Source organism: Oncorhynchus tshawytscha, linkage group LG03 (assembly GCF_018296145.1).
Source record: "Oncorhynchus tshawytscha isolate Ot180627B linkage group LG03, Otsh_v2.0, whole genome shotgun sequence".
NCBI classification, from domain to species: domain Eukaryota; kingdom Metazoa; phylum Chordata; class Actinopteri; order Salmoniformes; family Salmonidae; genus Oncorhynchus; species Oncorhynchus tshawytscha.
In genome coordinates, this window is record NC_056431.1 from 800,181 (window position 1) to 824,010 (window position 23,830).

The following is a 23,830-nucleotide window of genomic DNA, read 5'->3' on the forward strand; positions in this document are numbered from 1 at the left end:
GAGAGAGAGAGAAAGAGAAAGAGGGAGAGAGAACGAGAGAGAGAGAGAGAGAGAGAGAGAGAGAGAGGAGAGAGAGAGAGAACGAGAGAGAGAGAGAGAGAGAGAGAGAGAGAGGGAGAGAGAGAGAGAGAGAACGAGAGAGAGAGAGGGGGGGAGAGAATGAGAGAGAGAGAGAGAGAGAGAGAGACTCACTCTCTTATGCTGGGTCAGGTCTCTACCATAATGTACATCCTGCCTTGCCTTCACACACACACACCCTGTCGTGCTACAATATAATATTAACAGCCAAAGTAGGATTGGGACTCAATTGAATGTACTTGTCCCAGTGTCCATCAGGCTCTAAACCACAATGTGACATTTATATATTGCAGAGTTATGTGCATCCTTTTAAGCACACCCTTCTCATTAACCTGTGGTGAGTTATTCACAATTTTTGATTAACAAATAAGGTTTTATATGTAGATGGCTAAATAAAGACCAAAATTATTGATTATTATTATATTATTATTTGTGCCCTGGTTCTATAAGAGCTCTTTGTCACTTCCCACGAGCCGGGTTGTGACAAAAACTCACACTCATTCTTATGTTTAATAAATGTATTGTATAGTGTGAGTGTGGCAGGCTTACAATGATGGCAAAAGGGCTAGAGGGGGTATGTAGCTGGAGGTTCAATGTTTGAAGGGATACGGGACTATAAAAAGTTTGGGAACCACTGTTCTAAACCATCCACCATGAGACTCAGATAAAACTGTCCTTCTTGTAGTATTTTATGGTGAAACAAAATGAAAAAGCACATTGTGACAGTGTGACCACTGTGTTACTGTTTACAGACGCACATTGTGACAGTGTGACCACTGTGTTACTGTTTACAGACGCACATTGTGACAGTGTGACCACTGTGTTACTGTTTACAGACGCACATTGTGACAGTGTGACCACTGTGTTACTGTTTACAGACGCACATTGTGACAGTGTGACCACTGTGTTACTGTTTACAGACGCACATTGTGACAGTGTGACCACTGTGTTACTGTTTACAGACGCACATTGTGACAGTGTGACCACTGTGTTACTGTTTACAAACACACATTGTGACAGTGTGACCACTGTGTTACTGTTTACAGTAATCCACCATCCTGATCCTTCATCCTGACCACCCTCTCTCTCCTAGCCTGATCCACCATTCTGACTGTTGCGCTCTCATTGTGTGTAAGCTCGCGAGATCAGGATGGTGGATCAGACAATCTGTCTTCTGTCCTGGGTGATATTTAGTCTTCCGTGTGTGTGTGTGTGTGTGTGTGTGTGTGTGCGTGCGCATGTGTGTGTGTGTGTGTGTGTGTGCTGACCCATCTGCGTTAGGCATACAGTCAGTGAACTCCCAATAAGGCTGTGACAGTCCCATCATAGCAGTCTGATATACAGAGCTATACGCTCAGAGATAGAGTGTGTGTGTACGCACACAGGCAGAGACAGTTGGTGCTGAAGGTGAACTCTGTATGTGGAGCATCATCCCAGCCTGGATGTGAGGTGTGTGTGTGTGTGTGTGTGTGAGGTTGACCCTCATTCCTATAGTATACACTTTGACCTGAGCAATCTCCTAAAAAGCTTCTGATAACTTTAATTGATGTCCGCTTCACAGTCGCATGTCAGCCTGCATGCACGCACACGCACACGCACCCTCACACACACACGCACCCTCACACACACACACACACACACACACACACACACACACACACACACACACACACACACACACACACACACACACACACACACACACACACACACACACCAGCCTAGTTTACAGGGACAAGGGGACCTTCACACATATGCTGGATGGGAAATTGTTTTGTGAGTGTTTAAGATGATTGCTGCCCGCAATGACACTACAGAGGACGTTTACCTATCCTTCCTGTGTGTGTGTGTGTGTGTGTGTGTGTTCGTGCGTGCGTGTAGTAACCCAGAGTTGCTGTTTTAGACATCCACCTTCTTGTTCACAGTAATACCATATTGTAGATAGTGGAGAATACACCCTATATCGTATATCAATATCCAGTCATTGCAGATTGCACCATTTTATGGTCTATATTTGAACTGCCTGAACCAGGACAATATTACAGACTGTTTTCCTTGATGGAGAAAGGCCTAAAGGTGGTGGTTAAGGCTAGTGTTGGTTAGTAGTGTTGGTTAATAGTGTTAATGACTGAAATTAATGACTTACATTTTTGAAGTCGGAAGTTTACATACACTTAGGTTGGAGTCATTTAAACTCGTTTTCAACCACTCTACAAATTTCTTGTTAACAAACTATAGTTTTGCCAAGTCGGTTAGGGCATTTACTTTGTGCATGACACAAGTAATTTTTCCAACAATTGTTTAAAGACAGATTATTTCACTTATATTTCACTGTATCACAATTCCAGTGGGTCAGAAGTTTACATACACTAAGTTCACTGTGCCTTTAAACAGCTTAGAAAATTCCAGAAAATTATGTCATGGCTTTAGAAGCTTCTGATAGGCTAATTGACATAATTTGAGTCAATTGGAGGTGTAACTGTGGATGTATTTCAAGGCCTACCTTCAAACTCATTGTCTCTTTGCTTGACATTATGGGAAAATCAAAAGAAATCAGCCAAGACCTCAGAAAAATAATTGTAGACCTCCACAAGTCTGGTTCATCCTTGGGAGCAATTTCCAAACGCATGAAGGTACCACATTCATCTGTACAAAAAATAGTACACAAGTATAAACACCATGGTACCACACAGCTGTCATACCGCTCAGGAAGGAGACGCATTCTGTCTCCTAGAGATGAACGTACTTTGGTGCGAAAAGTGCAAATCAATCCCAGAACAACAGCAAAGGACCTTGTGAAGATGCTGAAGGAAACAGGTACAAAAGTATCTATATGCACAGTGAAATGAGTCCTATATCGACATAACCTGAAAGGCCGCTCATCAAGGAAGAAGCCACTGCTCCAAAACTGCCATAAAAAAGCCAGACTACGGTTTACAACTGCACATAGGGACAAAGATCGTACTTTTTGGAGAAATATCCTCTGGTCTGATGAAACAAAAATAGAACTGTTTGGCCATCATGACCATCGTTATGTTTGGAGGAAAAAGGGGGAGGCTTGCAAGCTGAAGAACACCATCCCAACCGTGAAGCACTGGGGTGGCAGCATTATGTTGTGGGGGTGCTTTGCTGCAGGAGGGACTGGTGCACTTCACAAAATAGATGTCATCTTGAGGAGGGAAAATTATGTGAATATATTGAAGCAATACTTATTTTCCACCATAATTTGCAATTGAATTCATAAAAAATCCTACAATGTGATTTTTCTCATTTTGTCCGTCATAGTTGAAGTGTACCTATGATGAAAATTACAGGCCTCTCTCATCTTTTTAAGTGGAAGAACTTGCACAATTGGTGGCTGACTAAATACTTTTTTGCCCCACTGTATATACACACATGCCATTTACCACATAGAAGCTAAATATTTTTACAATTTAATTATAGGTAGCCCCTTTTATTTTATTTCAGGCTTTATCTAAATATTGCGCAAACGGAAATACGCAATGGACAAAAAACAATTTCACTTTGTCCTCATCGCTCAGCCACATAATGCCAAGGAATATCTGATGTGCTTTCTGGAATAAGAGCAAGCATATATCGTGGTAGAAAGGGTAATGGAGGATAAAAATGAGTTTCATTCTCTTTTTCTTCGAGGTCACAATAGTTACATAGTCTTTTCTCTTCCATTTCACCACAATACTGACCTGTTTCAGTACGCAGAGGCAATATCCCCGATCTTACCTGTGCACATAGCGATCTCTTGCTTTTAGGTAGGTTATACATAATATATCTCTCACACACAAATTCACCCTTAATCAAACAAAAGGTTTATGATTAACCTTGTATTGTTAGTTAGTAGTGTTGGTTAGTAGTGTTAGTTAGTAGTGTTGTTTAGTAGTGGTAGTTAATAGTGGTAGTGTTGGATAGTAGTGTTAGATGTGTTGCTTAGTAGTGTTGGTTATAAGTGTTTGTTACTAGTGTTAGTAGTATTGGTTAGTAGTTGTGGTTAGTAGTGTTGGTTACTAGTGTTACTACTGTTGGTTAGTAGTGTTGGTTAGTAGTGTTAGTTACTAGTGGTAGTGTTGGTTTGTAGTGTTGGTTACTAGTGTTAGTAGTGTTGGTTTGTAGTGTCGGTTAGTAGTGTTGGTTAGAAGTGTTGGTTACTAGTGTTAGTAGTGTTGGTTACTAGTAGTAGTGTTGGTTACTAGTGATAGTAGTGTTGGTTAGTAGTGTTGGTTAGTAGTGTTGGTTTGAAGTGTTGGTTTGAAGTGTTAGTAGTGTTGGTTAGCAGTGTTGGTTAGAAGTGTTGGTTAGTAGTGTTGGTTAGAAGTGTTGGTTACTAGTGTTAGTAGTGTTGGCTAGTAGTGTTACTAGTGTTAGTTACTAGTGGTAGTGTCGGTTTGTAGTGTTGGTTAGTCGTGTTGGTTAGAAGTCTTGGTTACTAGTGTTAGTAGTGTTGGTTAGAAGTGTCGGTTACTAGTGTTAGTAGTGTTGGTTAGTAGTGTTGGTTAGAAGTGTTGGTTACTAGTGTTAGTAGTGTTGGTTACTAGTGTTAGTAGTTTTGGTTAGAAGTGTTGGTTAGAAGTGTTGGTTACTAGTGTTAGTAGTGTTGGTTAGAAGTGTTGGTTACTAGTGTTGGTTACTAGTGTTAGTAATGTTGGTTATAAGTGTTGGTTACTAGTGTTAGTAGTGTTGGTTAGTAATGTTGGCTAGTAGTGTTACTAGTGTTAGTTACTAGTGGTAGTGTTGGTTTGTAGTGTTGGTTATAAGTGTTAGTAGTGTTGGTTACTAGTGTTAGTAGTGTTGGTTAGTAGTGTTCGTTAGAAGTGTTGGTTACTAGTGTTCATAGTGTTGGTTAGTAGTGCTGGTTAGAAGTGTTGGTTACTAGTGTTAGTAGTGTTGGTTAGTAGTGTTAGTTATGGAGAGGAGGCTCATTTACAACAGACCTGCGGGGTTTTTATGTCCTGACATGTACCAGTATAAACATGTACCAGTATAAACCATCCATAGACATTTACCAGTATAAACCATCCATAGACATGTACCAGTATAAACCATCCATAGACAGGTACCAGTATAAACCATCCATAGACAGGTACCAGTATAAACATGTACCAGTATAAACCATCCATAGACATGTACCAGTATAAACCATCCATAGACAGGTACCAGTATAAACCATCCATAGACATTTACCAGTATAAACCATCCATAGACAGGTACCAGTATAAACCATCCATAGACATTTACCAGTATAAACCATCCATAGACAGGTACCAGTATAAACCATCCATAGACAGGTACCAGTATAAACCATCCATAGACATTTACCAGTATAAACCATCCATAGACAGGTACCAGTATAAACATGTACCAGTATAAACCATCCATAGACATGTACCAGTATAAACCATCCATAGACAGGTACCAGTATAAACCATCCATAGACATTTACCAGTATAAACCATCCATAGACAGGTACCAGTATAAACCATCCATAGACAGGTACCAGTATAAACCATCCATAGACAGGTACCAGTATAAACCATCCATAGACAGGTACCAGTATAAACCATCCATAGACATTTACCAGTATAAACCACCCATAGACAGGTACCAGTATAAACCATCCATAGACATGTACCAGTATAAACCACCCATAGACAGGTACCAGTATAAACCATCCATAGACATTTACCAGTATAAACCATCCATAGACATGTACCAGTATAAACCATCCATAGGCACCTATCCCTCTTAGTGCCGTTACAGGCACACACAGTCCTCATCAGTTACTGTCGAGAAGAGAGAGAGTGCTGGCATCCATCTTGTTTACATCTGCAATGGCTGGCGGTCATATTGATCTCTCTTTTTCTCTCTCTCTGTCAGTGGGATGTTCTTTGATGGGAATCACACCTACATGATCGAGCCTGGAGGAAAGGACCACATCAGCGTGAGTACCTCGGCTAAGCCTGGCCTTGGCCATCCATTCACACATGCGCACACACTCACGTACACACTCACACACACTGTGTAATAGTAGTCGTCTGGAATGAATGGGACTAGAAGCTCTTGCAGACCGGACCGTGAATGCAGATCACAAAGCAGACTACCCTTACGTTACACATCCCATAATTAACATTGACTTCAGAGTAGAGAGATTATCCACTAGGACAGAGCAGAGCTGACCAGCCAGTTAGTTCATGAGGAATAGAGAGTGATATTATTAAGCAATAAGGCACAAGTGGGTGTGATATATGGCCAATATACCACGACTAAGTGATGTTCTTAGGCACGATGCATCGCGGAGTACAGCCTGGATACAGCCCTTAGCCGTGTTATATTTGCCATATACCACAAACCCCCGAGGTGCCTTATTGCTATTATAAACTGGTTATCAATGTAATTACGGCAGGAAAAATACATGTTTTGTCATACCCATGCAATACGGTCTGATATACCACGGCTGTCAGCCAATCAGCATTCAGGACTCTAACCACCCAGTTTATAATACAGTATATGTTTGTATTTATGAGGGAGAGCTGATGGTTTAAAGCAACATCTGTCGCCCTGAGAGAAAAGACCAAGCTCTGATTCTGATGTGTTGATGTGAGAGACACTTTATCTTCTGTGTCTGTGTTTAGGGTGAAGGGAAGAAGGTATATTCGTTTGTGTACAGTGTGTGTGCAGTGTTTCTCCTAGGATTATTTTCAGCCGTGGCGGCAAGGGTAGGGGGGATGAATTACTACTAGCGTTAGCGCAATGACATGCTAGCTGTTCCCATAGACATCCAGTCATTGAGCCAACAACTATCAATTTAAAAATGCATCTTGGCAGAAATATATAAATAAATAATGATGTGTGTGTGTGCGTGTGTGTGTGTGCGTGTATGTTTGTATGTACAGTGGGGCAAAAAAGTATTTAGTCAGCCAACAATTGTGCAAGTTCTCCCACTTAAAAAGATGAGAGAGGCCTGTAATTTTCATCATAGGTACACATCATAGGTACACAGACAAATTTAGAAAAAAAAATCCAGAAAATCACATTGTAAGATTTTTTATGAATTTATTTGCAAATTATGGTGGAAAATAAGTATTTGGTCACCTACAAACAAGCAAGATTTCTGGCTCTCACAGACCTGTAACTTCTTCTTTAAGAGGCTCCTCTGTCCTTCACTCGTTACCTGTATTAATGGCACCTGTTTGAACTTGTTATCAGTATAAAAGACACCTGTCCACAACCTCAAACAGTCACACTCCAAACTCCACTATGGCCAAGACCAAAGAGCTGTCAAAGGACACCAGAAACAAAATTGTAGACCTGCACCAGGCTGGGAAGACTGAATCTGCAATAGGTAAGCAGCTTGGTTTGAAGAAATCAACCGTGGGAACAATTATTAGGAAATGGAAGACATACAAGACCACTGATCATCTCCCTCGATCTGGGGCTCCACGCAAGATCTCACCCCGTGGGGTCAAAATGATCACAAGAACGGTGAGCAAAAATCCCAGAACCACACGGGGGGACCTAGTGAATGACCTGCAGAGTGCTGGGACCAAAGTAACAAAGCCTACCATCAGTAACACACTACGCCACCAGGGACTCAAATCCTGCAGTGCCAGATGTGTCCCCCTGCTTAAGCAGGTACATGTCCAGGCCCGTCTGAAGTTTGCTAGAGAGCATTTGGATGATCCAGAAGAAGATTGGGAGAATGTCATATGGTCAGATGAAACCAAAATATAACTTTTTGGTAAAGACTCAACTCGTCATGTTTGGAGGACAAAGAATGCCGAATTTCATCCAAAGAACACCATACCTACTGTGAAGCATGGGGGTGGAAACATCATGCTTTGGGGCTGTTTTTCTGCAAAGGGACCAGGACGACTGATCCATGTAAAGGAATGAATGAATGGGGCCATGTATCGTGAGATTTTGAGTGAAAACATCCTTCCATCAGCAAGGGCATTGAAGATGAAACGTGGCTGGGTCTTTCAGCATGACAATGATCCCAAACACACTGCCCGGGCAATGAAGGAGTGGCTTCGTAAGAAGCATTTCAAGGTCCTGGAGTGGCTTAGCCAGTCTCCAGATCTCAACCCCATAGAAAATCTTTGGAGGGAGTTGAAAGTCCGTGTTGCCCAGCAACAGCCCCAAAACATCACTGCTCTAGAAGAGATCTGTATGGAGGAATCGGCCAAAATACCAGCAACAGTGTGTGAAACCTAGTGAAGACTTACAGAAAACGTTTGACCTCTGTCATTGCCAACAAAGGGTATATAACACAGTATTGAGATAAACTTTTGTTATTGACCAAATACTTATTTTCCACCATAATTTTCAAATAAATTCATAAAAAATCCTACAATGTGATTTTCTGGATTTTTTCCCCTCATTTTGTCTGTCATAGTTGAAGTGTACCTATGATGAAAATTACAGGCTTCTCTCATCTTTTTAAGTGGGAGAACTTGCACAATTGGTGGCTGACTAAATACTTTTTTGCCCCACTGTATGAGTGTGTGTGTGCGTGTGTCTGTATTTGTGTGTGTGAGCGAGCACAAGTGCCCGTGCGGGTTTGTGTGTGTATGTTTTTCAGTCATATAGAGCCACCTTCTTAAAATGCATATCCATCTGACAGGTTTACCACCTTATGGTGGAGAGAAGACAAGAGAAGAGGAGAGAGAGGAGAGAGAGAGAGGGGAGAGAGAGGGGGAGGAGAGGGGAGAGGAGAGGGGAGAGAGAGAGACGAGAGAGAGAGAGAGAGGAGAGAGAGAGGAGAGGGGAGAGAGAGGAGAGGGGAGAGAGAGAGAGGAGAGAGAGGAGAGCGTAAAATGAGAAGGACGTGAAATGAGTCAGGGAGAAGGAGGGAAGAATAGAGAAAAAGGGAGAAAAGAATGAACAGAGAGAGTGGGAATGAGGGCGAGAGGAATGGACATGAGACAGTGGGAGTGAGGGAGAGAGGAATGGACAGACAGTGGGAGTGAGGGAGAGGAATAGACAGAGACAGTGGGAGTGAGGGAGAGGGAGAGAGGAATGGACAGACAGTGGGAGTGATGGAGAGGAATAGACAGAGACAGCGGGAGTGAGGGAGAATGAGGGGGTGAGAGAGAAACAGAAATGAACAACACTGGGAGCCTGTGGCTTTGTGGCATCTGCTTTAGCAGCCTCCTTCATCCTTCCTTCCCTCCCTATCTTCCTCTCCTTCTCTCCCTCTGTCATTCCTCTGTAGTCTTCCTGGAGGAACAGAATTATTGAAGCAATGGAGTGAGTGGGAGAACGAGGGAAAATTGCACTCCAAGATCTCTTAACTCAGAAAATCTCTGCAGCGCTCTGCTCGACACACACACACACACAGTGTGGCATCTATAAGTTGTTAGCCGTTAGCATCCTGGCTCCAGGAAAAGGCCATGCTGTGCTGCTGTCAAGCCCAGTGTTGGCCGTCAGTTTCTGGGCTTAGAGCTGCTGATACGCCTGCCTTCTTGGGGCTACTCTCTCTCTCTCTCTGACAGTCTGCTTGGTGTGCAGTTCATTCTAAGAGGCTTGTCACACAGACACCTGCTGGAAAGATCAAGTAGTGGCCTCCCTGTCCTGCATGCCAAGTTTGATACTCACACATACTCACCCACAGACACGCACACACAGCTGTACTTGCATCCTCTCTGCAGTGTTCTGTTTGTACACCCTCTGTCAGCAGACATTGTTTTAAAAGTTTTTTTTAGCGTTCCCCTTCACCCTGCTTCAGTGTGTGTGTGTGTGTGTGTGTGTGTGCGTGTGTGTGTGTGTGTGTGTGTGTTCTCAGATGCTCTCAGGCAGTAGTGTTAGGTAAACAAACCCCACAGCTCTCTCTGTGTGCCTGTCTGTCAGCCAGTCTGTTTTAGAATAAAGTATTTACACAACTGTCAGTCAATCTAGTTTACAGAGCTCTTCACAAAATAATGGTAGACCCACATCTAAAACCCAGACGTGTTCACACAAATAGCAAGCGAAAAAACAGCTTCCAAGCTGACACCTGGCTGATCCGGTGATATGATCCGGTTGGATGTGACTTTTACGGCATGGCAGTTTGGGTGTGTGTGTGGCGGCATAACTCCTGTCTGCCATATGGCTAATCCATCTGCCCTCCTTCAGCCTGGACAGAACCACCAAGCCAGGCAGCAGGAAGGCAGCCAAGAGGAGCCAGAACCAGGGAGCCAGGCCATAGGAAGGCAGCCAAGAGGAACCAGGCAGCAGGAAGGCAGCTAAGGGGGACCAGAACCAGGGAGCCAGGCAGTAGGAAGGCAGCCAAGAGGAACCAGAACCAGGGAGCCAGGCAGCAGGAAGGGAGCCAAGAGTTACCAGAAGCAGGGAGCCAGCCAGTAGGAAGGCAGTCTAGAGGAGCCAGAACCAGGGAGCCAAAAGTAACCAGAAGCAGGGAGCCAGCCAGTAGGAAGGCAGCCAAGAGGAGCCAGAACCAGGGAGCCAGGCAGTAGGAAGGCAGCCAAGAGGAACCAGAACCAGGGAGCCAGGCAGTAGGAAGGCAGCCAAGAGGAACCAGAACCAGGGAGCCAGGCAGTAGGAAGGCAGCCAAGAGGAACCAGAACCAGGGAGCCAGGCAGTAGGAAGGCAGCCAAGAGGAACCAGAACCAGGGAGCCAGGCAGTAGGAAGGCAGCCAAGAGGAACCAGAACCAGGGAGCCAGGCAGAAGGAAGGCAGTCTAGAGGAGCCAGAACCAGGGAGCCAGGCCATAGAAAGGCAGCCAAGAGGAACCAGGCAGCAGGAAGGCAGCTAAGGGGGACCAGAACCAGGGAGCCAGGCAGTAGGAAGGCAGCCAAGATGAGCCAGAACCAGGGAGCCAGGCAGCAGGAAGGGAGCCAAGAGTTACCAGAAGCAGGGAGCCAGCCAGTAGGAAGGCAGTCTAGAGGAGCCAGAACCAGGGAGCCAAAAGTAACCAGAAGCAGGGAGCCAGCCAGTAGGAAGGCAGCCAAGAGGAGCCAGAACCAGGGAGCCAGGCAGTAGGAAGGCAGCCAAGAGGAACCAGAACCAGGGAGCCAGGCAGTAGGAAGGCAGCCAAGAGGAACCAGAACCAGGGAGCCAGGCAGTAGGAAGGCAGCCAAGAGGAACCAGAACCAGGGAGCCAGGCAGTAGGAAGGCAGCCAAGAGGAACCAGAACCAGGGAGCCAGGCAGTAGGAAGGCAGCCAAGAGGAACCAGAACCAGGGAGCCAGGCAGAAGGAAGGCAGTCTAGAGGAGCCAGAACCAGGGAGCCAGGCCATAGAAAGGCAGCCAAGAGGAACCAGGCAGCAGGAAGGCAGCTAAGGGGGACCAGAACCAGGGAGCCAGGCAGTAGGAAGGCAGCCAAGATGAGCCAGAACCAGGGAGCCAGGCAGCAGGAAGGGAGCCAAGAGTTACCAGAAGCAGGGAGCCAGCCAGTAGGAAGGCAGTCTAGAGGAGCCAGAACCAGGGAGCCAAAAGTAACCAGAAGCAGGGAGCCAGCCAGTAGGAAGGCAGCCAAGAGGAGCCAGAACCAGGGAGCCAGGCAGAAGGAAGGGAGCCAAGAGGGACCAGAACCAGGGAGCCAGCCAGTAGGAAGGGAGCCAAGAGGGACCAGAACCAGGGAGCCAGGCAGAAGGAAGGGAGCCAAGAGTAACCAGAAACAGGGAGTCAGGCAGCAGGAAGGGAGCCAAGAGGAACCAGAACCATGGAGCCAGGTAGCAGGAAGGGAGCCAAGAGGAACCAGAACCATGGAGTCAGGCAGCAGGAAGGGAGCCAAGAGGAACCAGGCAGCAGGAAGGGAGCCAAGAGGAACCAGAACCATGGAGCCAGGCAACAGGAAGGTAGCCAAGAGGAACCAGGCAGCAGGAAGGGAGCCAAGAGGCTGACTAACATGGCTCTGTGTGGGCAGGATGTTGGGACTGGGATTCTGGGATCGGTTCTCTGCAAGATGCTGCTGCTGTAGCAAAATCTGTGTGTTTGTGTGTGTGTGTGTGTGTGTGTGTGTTTGTTTGTGTGTGTGTAGGAGGGAGTTTATGCTGAGCTGTCTTTGTACAGAACACCATATGTCTGGGTTGTGCCACCCCCTGCCCTGCCCCCACCTGCACTGCCTGTCTCAATAAAATATGGATGTTATTATAGGGAATGTGAAATAAAGCTTCCATGTTTGGTCAATCCTCTCCTTTGCATAGAAATATGATTAACAGAATGTATAGATATGGTTGTCTCTCCCTTGTGATACTTCATGGGTGCACCGTAATGGTGTCTGTCTGGATTGTGTACATCTGTGGGCTGTTAGTACTCAGAGCACATAGAAAGGTTGTGGTGATCAGCATCACAGAATGTAACATTCCAAAAACAGCCCTTCCTGGATGGTGGATTGGCTGGCTTACAAAGAACCAGTCATCTCAATGGGGATACTCAGTGGATTCCCTCTCTGTACCCAGGACTTCCCAGACTACCCAGTCCCTCAGGCTGTGCTGGGGCCAGGGCTGGTTGGGGAGGTGTGGGGGATGGCGCTGGATGGAGACGTAGTGGTGAGGGTGGAGGGTGTGAAGACAGGGGGGTGAAGCTGATAGCCTATGAATGTGCAGGCTTGGAGGGTAGTGGTGGTGAGGGGGTTGAGGACTAGGGGGATCCTTTGTGGCCTTTATCCAACCCCCTTCATGCACTCTGATGCAACACAAACACACACACACACACACACACAAACACAGGGCAAATCCTTGGAACTCCTAAGCCTGAATGAAAGGGGTGCTGCCCCCCCACCCCCACTCTATATTAATTCATCCGAGATACGGTCTCCCCCATCAACCCAGGCCACGCCCTGTTCTTTTGTCCAAGGACATCTGAGCCCATCTGTGTGAGACCCTAATCCTACTCACGACACACACCCCGTGGCTGCCTGTGTATGTGTGTGTTTGTAGGCAGTTGTCCCCCCAAACTGCTATCCTACCTTACCAAAAAGGGATTCATCAGGAAACAAAGACAATTGGACAAGAGAATCTCATTTGAGATTACTGTTTCTTAACAAAGTCCAAACATTAACCAGCATATTCATGTGTACAAAACATTATTCTACATAGCTCACATATTCTGAAATGAAACCGCATATTAATACACTGCTCAAAAAAATAAAGGGAACACTAAAATAACACATCCTAGATCTGAATGAATGAAATATTCTTATTAAATACATTTTTCTTTACATAGTTGAATGTGCTGACAACAATATCAAACAAAACTATCAATGGAAATCAAATTTATCAACCCATGGAGGTCTGGATTTGGAGTCACACTAAAATGAAAGTGGAAAACCACACTACAGGCTGATCCAACTTTGATGTAATGTCCTTAAAACAAGTCAAAATGAGGCTCAGTAGTGTGTGTGGCCTCCACGTGCCTGTATGACCTCCCTACAACGCCTGGGCATGCTCCTGATGGGGTGGCGGATGGTCTCCTGAGGGATCTCCTCCCAGACCTGGACTAAAGCATCCACCAACTCCTGGACAGTCTGTGGTGCAACGTGGCGTTGGTGGATGGAGCGAGACATAATGTCCCAGATGTGCTCAATTGGATTCAGGTCTGGGGAACGGGCAGGCCAGTCCATAGCATCAATGCCTTCCTCTTGCAGGAACTGCTGACACACTCCAGCCACATGAGGTCTAGCATTGTCTTGCATTAGGAGGAACCCAGGGCCAACCGCACCAGCATATGGTCTCACAAGGGGTCTGAGTATCTCATCTTGGTACCTAATGGCTGTCAGGCTACCTCTGGCGAGCACATGGAGGGCTGTGCAGCCCCCCCTAAGAAATGCCACCCTACACCATGACTGACCCACCGCCAAACCGGTCATGCTGGAGGATGTTGCAGGCAGCAGAACGTTCTCCACGGCGTCTCCAGACTCTGTCACGTCTGTCACACGTGCTCAGTGTGAACCTGCTTTCATCTGTGAAGAGCACAGGGCGCCAGTGGCGAATTTGCCAATCTTGGTGTTCTCTGGAAAATGCAAAACGTCCTGCACGGTGTTGGGCTGTAAGCACAACCCCCACCTGTGGACGTCGGGCCCTCATACCACCCTCATGGAGTCTGTTTCTGACCGTTTGAGCAGACACATGCACATTTGTGGCCTGCTGGAGGTCATTTTGCAGGGCTCTGGCAGTGCTCCTCCTGCTCCTCCTTGCACAAAGGCGGAGGTAGCGGCCCTGCTGCTGGGTTGTTGCCCTCCTACGGCCTCCCCCACATCTCCTGATGTACTGGCCTGTCTCCTGGTAGCGCCTCCATGCTCTGAACACTACGCTGACAGACACAGCAAACCTTCTTGCCACAGCTTGCATTGATGTTCCATCCTGGATGAGCTGCACTACCTGAGCCACTTGTGTGGGTTGTAGACTTCGTCTCATGCTACCACTAGAGTGAAAGCACAGCCAGCATTCAAAAGTGACCAAAACATCAGCCAGGAAGCATAGGAAAGGAGAAGTGGTCTGTGGTCACCACCTGCAGAACCACTCCTTTATTGGGGGTGTCTTGCTAATTGCCTATAATTTCCTTCCTGCACTGATGTGGAGGAAGCTGTTCTCTATGGACAAAGGCTGAGTTGGTTTAGGCCTCCCTGCGTGTGAGTGCTCCCAAGAGGTCTGGACCTTTATGGCAGACCTTCAGAGCATGGTTGCTGGTTCAAGCCCATTTAAATAGTACTGGTGTAGTTTGTTCATACTGTTATTACACAGTGTTCTATTCAGGCCCAGTCCCTAAAGGAAACACCATTTTATCAGTGGCAGGAACTAACTCCCTCCGGTTGGAAGAAACCTACTCTCAACTCGTCATTGTCTTTGCTACCAGAAGGTGAACTATAGTCTTGTCTCTGCTCTTCATGCTGCTTCAGTCCTTACCAGAACAATATGTCTGTCTTGGTTCAGAAGAGTGTAGTCAGGGTAACCAGAACAATATGTCTGTCTTGGTTCAGAAGAGTGTAGCCAGGGTTACCAGAACAATATGTCTGTCTTGGTTCAGAAGAGTGTAGCCAGGGTTACCAGAACAATATGTCTGTCTTGGTTCAGAAGTGTGTAGCCAGGGTTACCAGAACAATATGTCTGTCTTGGTTCAGAGTGTAGCCAGGGTTACCAGAACAATATGTCTGTCTTGGTTCAGAAGAGTGTAGCCAGGGTTACCAGAACAATATGTCTGTCTTGGTTCAGAGTGTAGCCAGGGTTACCAGAACAATATGTCTGTCTTGGTTCAGAAGAGTGTAGTCAGGGTTACCAGAACAATATGTCTGTCTTGGTTCAGAAGAGTGTAGCCAGGGTTACCAGAACAATATGTATGTCTTGGTTCAGAGTGTAGCCAGGGTAACCAGAACAATATGTCTGTCTTGGTTCAGAGTGTAGCCAGGGTTACCAGAACAATATGTCTGTCTTGGTTCAGAGTGTAGCCAGGGTAACCAGAACAATATTTCTGTCTTGGTTCAGAGTGTAGCCAGGGTTTCCAGAACAATATGTCTGTCTTGGTTCAGAGTGTAGCCAGGGTAACCAGAACAATATTTCTGTCTTGGTTCAGAGTGTAGTCAGGGTAACCAGAACAATATGTCTGTCTTGGTTCAGAGTGTAGCCAGGGTAACCAGAACAATATTTTTGTCTTGGTTCAGAGTGTAGCCAGGGTTACCAGAACAATATTTCTGTCTTGGTTCAGAGTGTAGCCAGGGTTACCAAAACAATATGTCTGTCTTGGTTCAGAGTGTAGCCAGGGTAACCAGAACAATATGTCTGTCTTGGTTCAGAGTGTAGCCAGGGTTATCAGAACAATATGTCTGTCTTGGTTCAGAAGAGTGTAGTCAGGGTTACCAGAACAATATGTCTGTCTTGGTTCAGAAGAGTGTAGCCAGGGTTACCAGAACAATATGTCTGTCTTGGTTCAGAAGAGTGTAGCCAGGGTTACCAGAACAATATGTTTGTCTTGGTTCAGAAGAGTGTAGCCAGGGTTACCAGAACAATATGTCTGTCTTGGTTCAGAAGAGTGTAGCCAGGGATACCAGAACAATATTTCTGTCTTGGTTCAGAGTGTAGCCAGGGTTACCAGAACAATATGTCTGTCTTGGTTCAGAAGAGTGTAGCCAGGGTTACCAGAACAATATGTCTGTCTTGGTTCAGAGTGTAGTCAGGGTTACCAGAACAATATGTCTGTCTTGGTTCAGAAGAGTGTAGTCAGGGTTACCAGAACAATATGTCTGTCTTGGTTCAGAGTGTAGCCAGGGTTTCCAGAACAATATGTCTGTCTTGGTTCAGAGTGTAGCCAGGGTAACCAGAACAATATTTCTGTCTTGGTTCAGAGTGTAGCCAGAACAATATGTCTGTCTTGGTTCAGAGTGTAGCCAGGGTTACCAGAACAATATGTCTGTCTTGGTTCAGAGTGTAGCCAGGGTTACCAGAACAATATGTCTGTCTTGGTTCAGAGTGTAGCCAGGGTTACCAGAACAATATGTCTGTCTTGGTTCAGAGTGTAGCCAGGGTTACCAGAACAATATGTCTGTCTTGGTTCAGAGTGTAGCCAGGGTTACCAGAACAATATGTATTGGTTCAGAGTGTAGCCAGGGTAACCAGAACAATATGTCTTGGTTCAGAAGAGTGTAGCCAGGGTTACCAGAACAATATGTCTGTCTTGGTTCAGAGTGTAGCCAGGGTTACCAGAACAATATGTCTGTCTTGGTTCAGAGTGTAGCCAGGGTTACCAGAACAATATGTCTGTCTTGGGTCAGAGTGTAGCCAGGGTTACCAGAACAATATGTCTGTCTTGGTTCAGAAGAGTGTAGCCAGGGTTACCAGAACAATATGTCTGTCTTGGTTCAGAGTGTAGCCAGGGTTACCAGAACAATATGTCTGTCTTGGTTCAGAGTGTAGCCAGGGTTTCCAGAACAATATGTCTGTCTTGGTTCAGAGTGTAGCCAGGGTAACCAGAACAATATTTCTGTCTTGGTTCAGAGTGTAGCCAGAACAATATGTCTGTCTTGGTTCAGAGTGTAGCCAGGGTTACCAGAACAATATGTCTGTCTTGGTTCAGAGTGTAGCCAGGGTTACCAGAACAATATGTCTGTCTTGGTTCAGAGTGTAGCCAGGGTTACCAGAACAATATGTCTGTCTTGGTTCAGAGTGTAGCCAGGGTTACCAGAACAATATGTCTGTCTTGGTTCAGAGTGTAGCCAGGGTTACCAGAACAATATGTCTGTCTTGGTTCAGAGTGTAGCCAGGGTTATCAGAACAACATGTCTGTCTTGGTTCAGAAGAGTGTAGCCAGGGTTACCAGAACAATATGTCTGTCTTGGTTCAGAGTGTAGCCAGGGTTATCAGAACAACATGTCTGTCTTGGTTCAGAAGAGTGTAGCCAGGGTTATCAGAACAATATGTCTGTCTTGGTTCAGAGTGTAGCCAGGGTTACCAGAACAATATGTCTGTCTTGGTTCGGAAGAGTGTAGCCAGGGTTACCAGAACAATATGTCTGTCTTGGTTCAGAGTGTAGCCAGGGTTATCAGAACAATATGTCTGTCTTGGTTCAGAAGAGTGTAGTCAGGGTTACCAGAACAATATGTCTGTCTTGGTTCAGAAGAGTGTAGCCAGGGTTACCAGAACAATATGTCTGTCTTGGTTCAGAGTGTAGCCAGGGTAACCAGAACAATATGTCTGTCTTGGTTCAGAGTGTAGCCAGGGTTTCCAGAACAATATGTCTTGGTTCAGAGTGTAGCCAGGGTAACCAGAACAATATGTCTTGGTTCAGAAGAGTGTAGCCAGGGTTACCAGAACAATATGTCTGTCTTGGTTCAGAGTGTAGCCAGGGTTACCAGAACAATATATCTGTCTTGGTTCAGAGTGTAGCCAGTGTTATCAGAACAATATGTCTGTCTTGGTTCAGAAGAGTGTAGCCAGGGTTACCAGAACAATATGTCTGTCTTGGTTCAGAGTGTAGCCAGGGTAACCAGAACAATATGTCTGTCTTGGTTCAGAGTGTAGCCAGGGTTATCAGAACAATATGTCTGTCTTGGTTCAGAAGAGTGTAGCCAGGGTTACCAGAACAATATGTCTGTCTTGGTTCAGAAGAGTGTAGCCAGGGTTACCAGAACAATATGTCTGTCTTGGTTCAGAGTGTAGCCAGGGTAACCAGAACAATATGTCTGTCTTGGTTCAGAGTGTAGCCAGGGTTACCAGAACAATATGTCTGTCTTGGTTCAGAGTGTAGCCAGGGTTACCAGAACAATATGTCTGTCTTGGTTCAGAGTGTAGCCAGGGTTACCAGAACAATATGTCTGTCTTGGTTCAGAGTGTAGCCAGGGTTACCAGAACAATATGTCTTGGTTCAGAGTGTAGCCAGGGTTACCAGAACAATATGTCTGTCTTGGTTCAGAGTGTAGCCAGGGTAACCAGAACAATATGTCTGTCTTGGTTCAGAGTGTAGCCAGGGTTATCAGAACAATATGTCTGTCTTGGTTCAGAAGAGTATAGTCAGGGTTACCAGAACAATATGTCTGTCTTGGTTCAGAGTGTAGCCAGGGTTACCAGAACAATATGTCTGTCTTGGTTCAGAGTGTAGCCAGTGTTACCAGAACAATATGTCTGTCTTGGTTCAGAAGAGTGTAGCCAGGGTTACCAGAACAATATGTCTGTCTTGGTTCAGAGTGTAGCCAGGGTAACCAGAACAATATGTCTGTCTTGGTTCAGAGTGTAGCCAGGGTTATCAGAACAATATGTCTGTCTTGGTTCAGAAGAGTATAGTCAGGGTTACCAGAACAATATGTCTGTCTTGGTTCAGAGTGTAGCCAGGGTTACCAGAACAATATGTCTGTCTTGGTTCAGAGTGTAGCCAGGGTAAACAGAACAATATGTCTGTCTTGGTTCAGAAGAGTGTAGCCAGGGTTACCAGAACAATATGTCTGTCTTGGTTCAGAGTGTAGCCAGGGTTACCAGAACAATATGTCTGTCTTGGTTCAGAGTGTAGCCAGGGAACAGTTCTTAGTGGACCTTACAGAGTCAAAAATCCTTTGGTCTCCTCAGCCTTCGGTGACAGCTAGCCTCTCAGCGGGTTGCTAACGCTCACGGTCCACTCTGTCTGTCACTCTAATGTGACAGTGGACGTCCTGGGGTCAGACAAGGCTCTCTGTGTGTGTGTGTCAGTCTCGAGGCGAGGCAGCATGCTGTCATCACCATCTCTGAATCAAACAATAATAACAAACTGACCTGGTGAGAAAAACTGAAAACTAAAAAGTGTTGTCAGGTTTTTCTAGGCCCTATATTTCCATTTACTGTGTCACTATGTGTCGCTGACTGTGTAAATAGGATGGACCAGCAACCAACACTGCTCCCTGGAATATGTACGAATCATAGCCTATTAGCCCGTAAAGGATTTTTTAAATAAATGCTTTAAAATGCACTTTTCCCAAAGGCCACAAAATGTCTCATTTCCATCCGTCTTTCAATTAGCAACTCATTGGGCGAGTTACATCCGACCTATCCAGCCCTACATATCAATGCAGATCAAGGCGAGGATACTGTTGGTGAACAGAACTTACAGCCCATTAATCACTACTCTGACTAATCAACAAAGTGCCAAAGTGGAGCAATAACCAGCTGACACAGCACTAACCCTGAGGACCGGAAACAACCCATTACCCTGCTGCTTGTAATCCAATCTGCCTGCCAGATAAACCCAGCTCCATCTCAACCAGCCCTCTCTCTCAGGTTCACCCAGTTCAAATCACAGCACGCCAGCCGGCTAAATGACTCCAACTAATACATTCACTCAGATTCACTGCAAACAGGTGACTAATTTTAGTGTGGCCTTTCTCTGGCCCTGTTAATCATGTTAAGTACTTAGTAATGGTAAATACATCTCTGGTGGTACTGCGACACCAGTATTAGTCATTGTCGGCCGTGGCGAGGAACACAGTGTAATTAGATACAATTTTTATTGAGAAAAGGGTCTGGTGAACAAAGACATTTTCCATAGAGATAAGAACAGACTGTACATGCAGCACTGCAACAGAGAGAGCATGTCGGATACGTTACGGCTGATACAAAGGGTATTTAAGATTAAATCAACACACGAGTTAGTGGACAGTTTGGTCAAAACTAGTGTTTAGGGATAGAATGCAACAGAAATCACAGAATCCTTTCTCTAGATTGTAGAATCATAAGAGGCCCAGTGCATTCAGTCAGTGTTCTACCATTTTAGAACCAGCACATCCAATGGAATGTGATGTTACAGTGTAGTGAACCCCCCTTCATGTGAAATCAATGACAGTTTAACTTTTTATTTATCTAGGCAAGTCAGTTAAGAACACATTCTTATTTACAATGACAATGCCTACCCCAGACAATGCTGGGCCAATTGTGCACCGCCCTATGGGACTCCCAATCATGGAGATACAGCCTGGAATCGAACCAGGGTCTGTAGTGACACCTCTAGCACTGAGATGCTGCGCCACTCAAGGAGCCCAGTAGTGGATGAATGAAGTGGAAACAAGAGTAGCTCTACGTTTGCTTACACAGCTCAGTGTAGACTTACAATTTGACAAAAAGGACAGGCGACAGATGGCAGTGTTCTGGAGCTAAAATAAGATGTTCATTTTGACGTTCCTTTGGTCTGAATAGCAGACAGAGGAGCAGTATGTGTTCTGGTTCAATCATATCTCCCAGGCACCTTAACAAAGGAGACAGGTCAACAACTACCTTCATGATATTGCACTTTGTGACATCTGCCGATGTAAAAAGGGCTTTATACATTTGATTGATGTACGGTGGCATCATGATATGTGTACATATAAAAAGTCATGGCCTTAGAGCCACTGCTGTACTGTAGATGGGTAAATAGGATGAGTCATTAGGACATTCCCATGTCATCTCACATGTTACAGCATATTATATTTACATTTCTTCACAGACCAACAATATGAACAACACACATTAAAACAACAGGCACAACAAAGACATCACTGTCAGTGTCACTCCCTTTTACCTCACAGTTTAGTTCATTTTGAAATATTAGTGAACAATATACAGTGTAGAAATGCTATGAGGTTTCAAGCAGATTTACATTAAGAAGAGATGTACAAATCGGTGTGATTAGAAAATATTGTTTTCAATCAAAATATAACAGTGAATTCAGACTTCATTATGGGGCATCTCTGGTGTCCTTTCACCAGATGTGGAGCCTGCATACTAAACTGTGTCTAACAGTGCAGTGCTTGGTTGAGTGACGCACAGTTGTATTTCTAGTGCAGACTGACCAACAGTCATATCCTTCACTGACAGTACACACCCTTTACAGGAGACAGGACAGCTAAATGGAACCATGACTCAGTGTTCTTGCAGCAGCCCTCCCTCCCTCAGAGGCCTTGTGTTAGAACAGGGATGTCTATCTCTATGCCAGACATGCGTGAGCGTGTGGAGTAGCGGTGGCCTATGTAGCTGGGGGCGTAGCCCACCTGAGAGGGTGCATAACTCTGGGACGGGGCATAGCTGTAAGCCTGGTTGTGTCCCACCTCTGACCCATACCCATCCAGGGCTGACATCTGGGACATATAGACCTGCTGAGGCTGCTGGGCCAGTGTGGCTACGCTCTGAGGGTAGCCCTGGGAGGGAGCGTAGGGCTGGGCATCCATCACAGTGGGGACGTACCCCTGTGGAGGGAAGGTCTGAGGGGGTCCATAGACAGGGGAGGGGGGGTACCCGTTGGCTGTGAGGGGCTGGGTGGAGAGGGAGTTAGGGAGAGGCAGCCAGAAGGGAGAGGGTAGCTTCTTACACATGCAGTACCACATGAACATCAGCAGGGCGGCGAGCATGAGGCCGCCGGAACAGCCGATGGCCACGTAGACCGCGAACCCATCTGAGAAGATGCGGTCGTACCTGATGTTCATCTCTTTGGTCCGGAAGAGGAACCACACGGAAGGCGCAAGGGCGATAGCACCGCCCAGGAACAGGAACATCCCGGCCACTAGGTGGCAGCCTGCGCTGTTGACCAGACAGCGGGTACTCTTGATGTCTGTCTCAGCCTTATCAGAGCAGCAGCAGGTCTTAGACATGCCTGCCATACACAGCACCAGGGCCAGGGAGCCAAACAGTAGCCCAGTCGGCAGGCAGAACTGGAGCAGTCTCAGGTCCAACTGGTCCACTTTAGAATACCACTGTGGGGAGAAGGAATAAATGAGAAGTGATTTATGCAAATCTCAAATGGCAACCTGTTTCATGTAGAGTGCACTACTTTAGAGCCCTATGTGGCAGTGCACCATATGGGGGGAATATGGGATGCTGTATGTCCTTATGATTGTGCGATCATCAGACCTGTACCTCTGAGTCGTAGTAGTAGCAGCCAGAGTAGCCATCTTGTTTCACACACTTGGCCCACAGGCCATCATAGACGCTGATGTTCTTGGCGTTTTTGTTGAAGGTGACAAGCCGTGTCACTCGCCACTGTGGGATCAGCGCCGCCACAGCGATGCCGCCCACGGAGATGAAGGCGATGATGAAGGAGAAGGCATTGGTGGCGTGGATGTCCCTGCACGACATAGCCGCCGCAGATAGGAGGTGATGTCAACAGGACTTCCTGTTCTTTTGGATAAAGAGAGAAAGGGAAAACGAGGGAGATCAGTACTCAGTCAGATGAACTGGGCATCCAGATTTAGCTCTGAATATAAATAGAGGTGACATAGCATTTCCTATTCTGCATGGCAGGGAGACCTTTCTGCTTGACAACAATCCCCAGCATTACACTGTACTCTTCAACAGCATCAAAGTTTACGCCACTGAGGGAGGTGACCCAGCTACAGGCAAACCCCTTATATGTTCCTATTCACTAACACAGTTGACCTAGAATCTGCATGTGACTGAAAACAATGCTCTCATTTCATTGGAACTCAGACACTTACAAACTAAGCCTATTAGGCAAGTACTGTAGTACTACTCCACAACAGGGGCTGTCCAGAAAAACAATAGACAATAGACTGGACTACCCTTTACTACCGTTGACAATGGTTGTTGTGCCGTAATGCTTCTCAATGCAGTAAACTCAATTGTCTCAAAGTAGAACCAGTTATTTACCAATGTATAACTGGCTCACTATGTTTACAGCGCTGGAATATAACATTAACTTACTGTGTGGATGTTCTACGGAGCAGACTAGCATAACATGACAGACACGTAATAAGAATTCAGTAGTGAATGTGTGTAGTCAGTGCCCAGCTAGCTAATTAGCTAGTTAGCCCACTAACCTACTTTAGTTGTTCTCCCCGTATGCTTGTGAAGTTGTGGATATGTAATTTATCTGTGATATCTCCTACATGCAGTTGTTCAAACAATGTTGATACAAGTTAGCAATCATTAACCAGCTGACTAGCTAGCTAGCTAATAATAAGTTAGCATCAGCTAACGTTAACTAGAAACCTGTTGCGCCCTGGATTGTCGAAAAGATGGGACTAGCTAGCTAAACGCTAGAGCTCACAGAAGCTCAACTGACTCTATGAAAAAGAGAGGTCGAACTTCATACCTTTGATTTGTGTAACGTTAACGCGTTTATTAGGGAGAAATCTCAGCCATTCCAATTCGTTGTTAGTTTTTCAGTTCCAAGGAGCTGCTTCCCGTCCGTAGCGCACTCGCTTCTTGCGCGTCCCCGTGGTTGGCAAGAGAATGTGACGTCACCCGCACGTTCATATTCACATTGTACTGGCCTTGGTCTGTGTGGTTGATGATGACAGACAGCGCACTTTATTCAATTTATATGAATATACATGGTTGGATGATTTTAAAAAATAT

The 23,830-nt window shown here is 45.7% G+C and overlaps 2 protein-coding genes across 6 annotated transcripts in view; one reads left to right on the plus strand and one right to left on the minus strand.

The window, feature by feature from the left end:
* Positions 1-23,830, plus strand: part of LOC112243870 (disintegrin and metalloproteinase domain-containing protein 22) — a 100,852-nt gene that overhangs the window by 53,146 nt on the left and 23,876 nt on the right. For all 4 annotated transcript variants that reach the window (XM_042306999.1, XM_042307000.1, XM_042307001.1 and 1 more), the window contains exon 6: positions 5,968-6,031. In XM_042306999.1, coding sequence (XP_042162933.1) covers positions 5,968-6,031 — 64 coding nt within the window. The remainder of the gene's footprint in view (positions 1-5,967; positions 6,032-23,830) is intronic.
* On the minus strand, positions 19,973-23,745 carry LOC112235352 (claudin-12). Of its 2 annotated transcripts, none has more exons than XM_024403786.2 (3): positions 23,565-23,745; positions 22,370-22,625; positions 19,973-22,206 (listed from the first exon to the last, which is right to left on the minus strand). In XM_024403786.2, the coding sequence occupies exons 2-3, from the start codon at positions 22,586-22,588 to the stop codon at positions 21,409-21,411; spliced, it is 1,017 nt and encodes a 338-aa protein (XP_024259554.2). In that variant the 5' UTR covers positions 22,589-22,625; positions 23,565-23,745; the 3' UTR covers positions 19,973-21,408. The 2 variants fall into 2 exon arrangements, with proteins under 2 accessions (XP_024259554.2, XP_024259553.2); XM_024403785.2 differs by having other exon boundaries at positions 22,370-22,630.

Bases quoted from the DNA above. Each gene is read 5' to 3' on its own strand.
- LOC112235352 (XM_024403786.2), bottom strand. From the start codon at position 22,588: ATGTCGTGCAGGGACATCCACGCCACCAATGCCTTCTCCTTCATCATC. The intron at 22,207-22,369 runs GTACAGGTCTGA...TTCTCCCCACAG, and splicing joins GCTACTACTACGACTCAGAG to TGGTATTCTAAAGTGGACCA.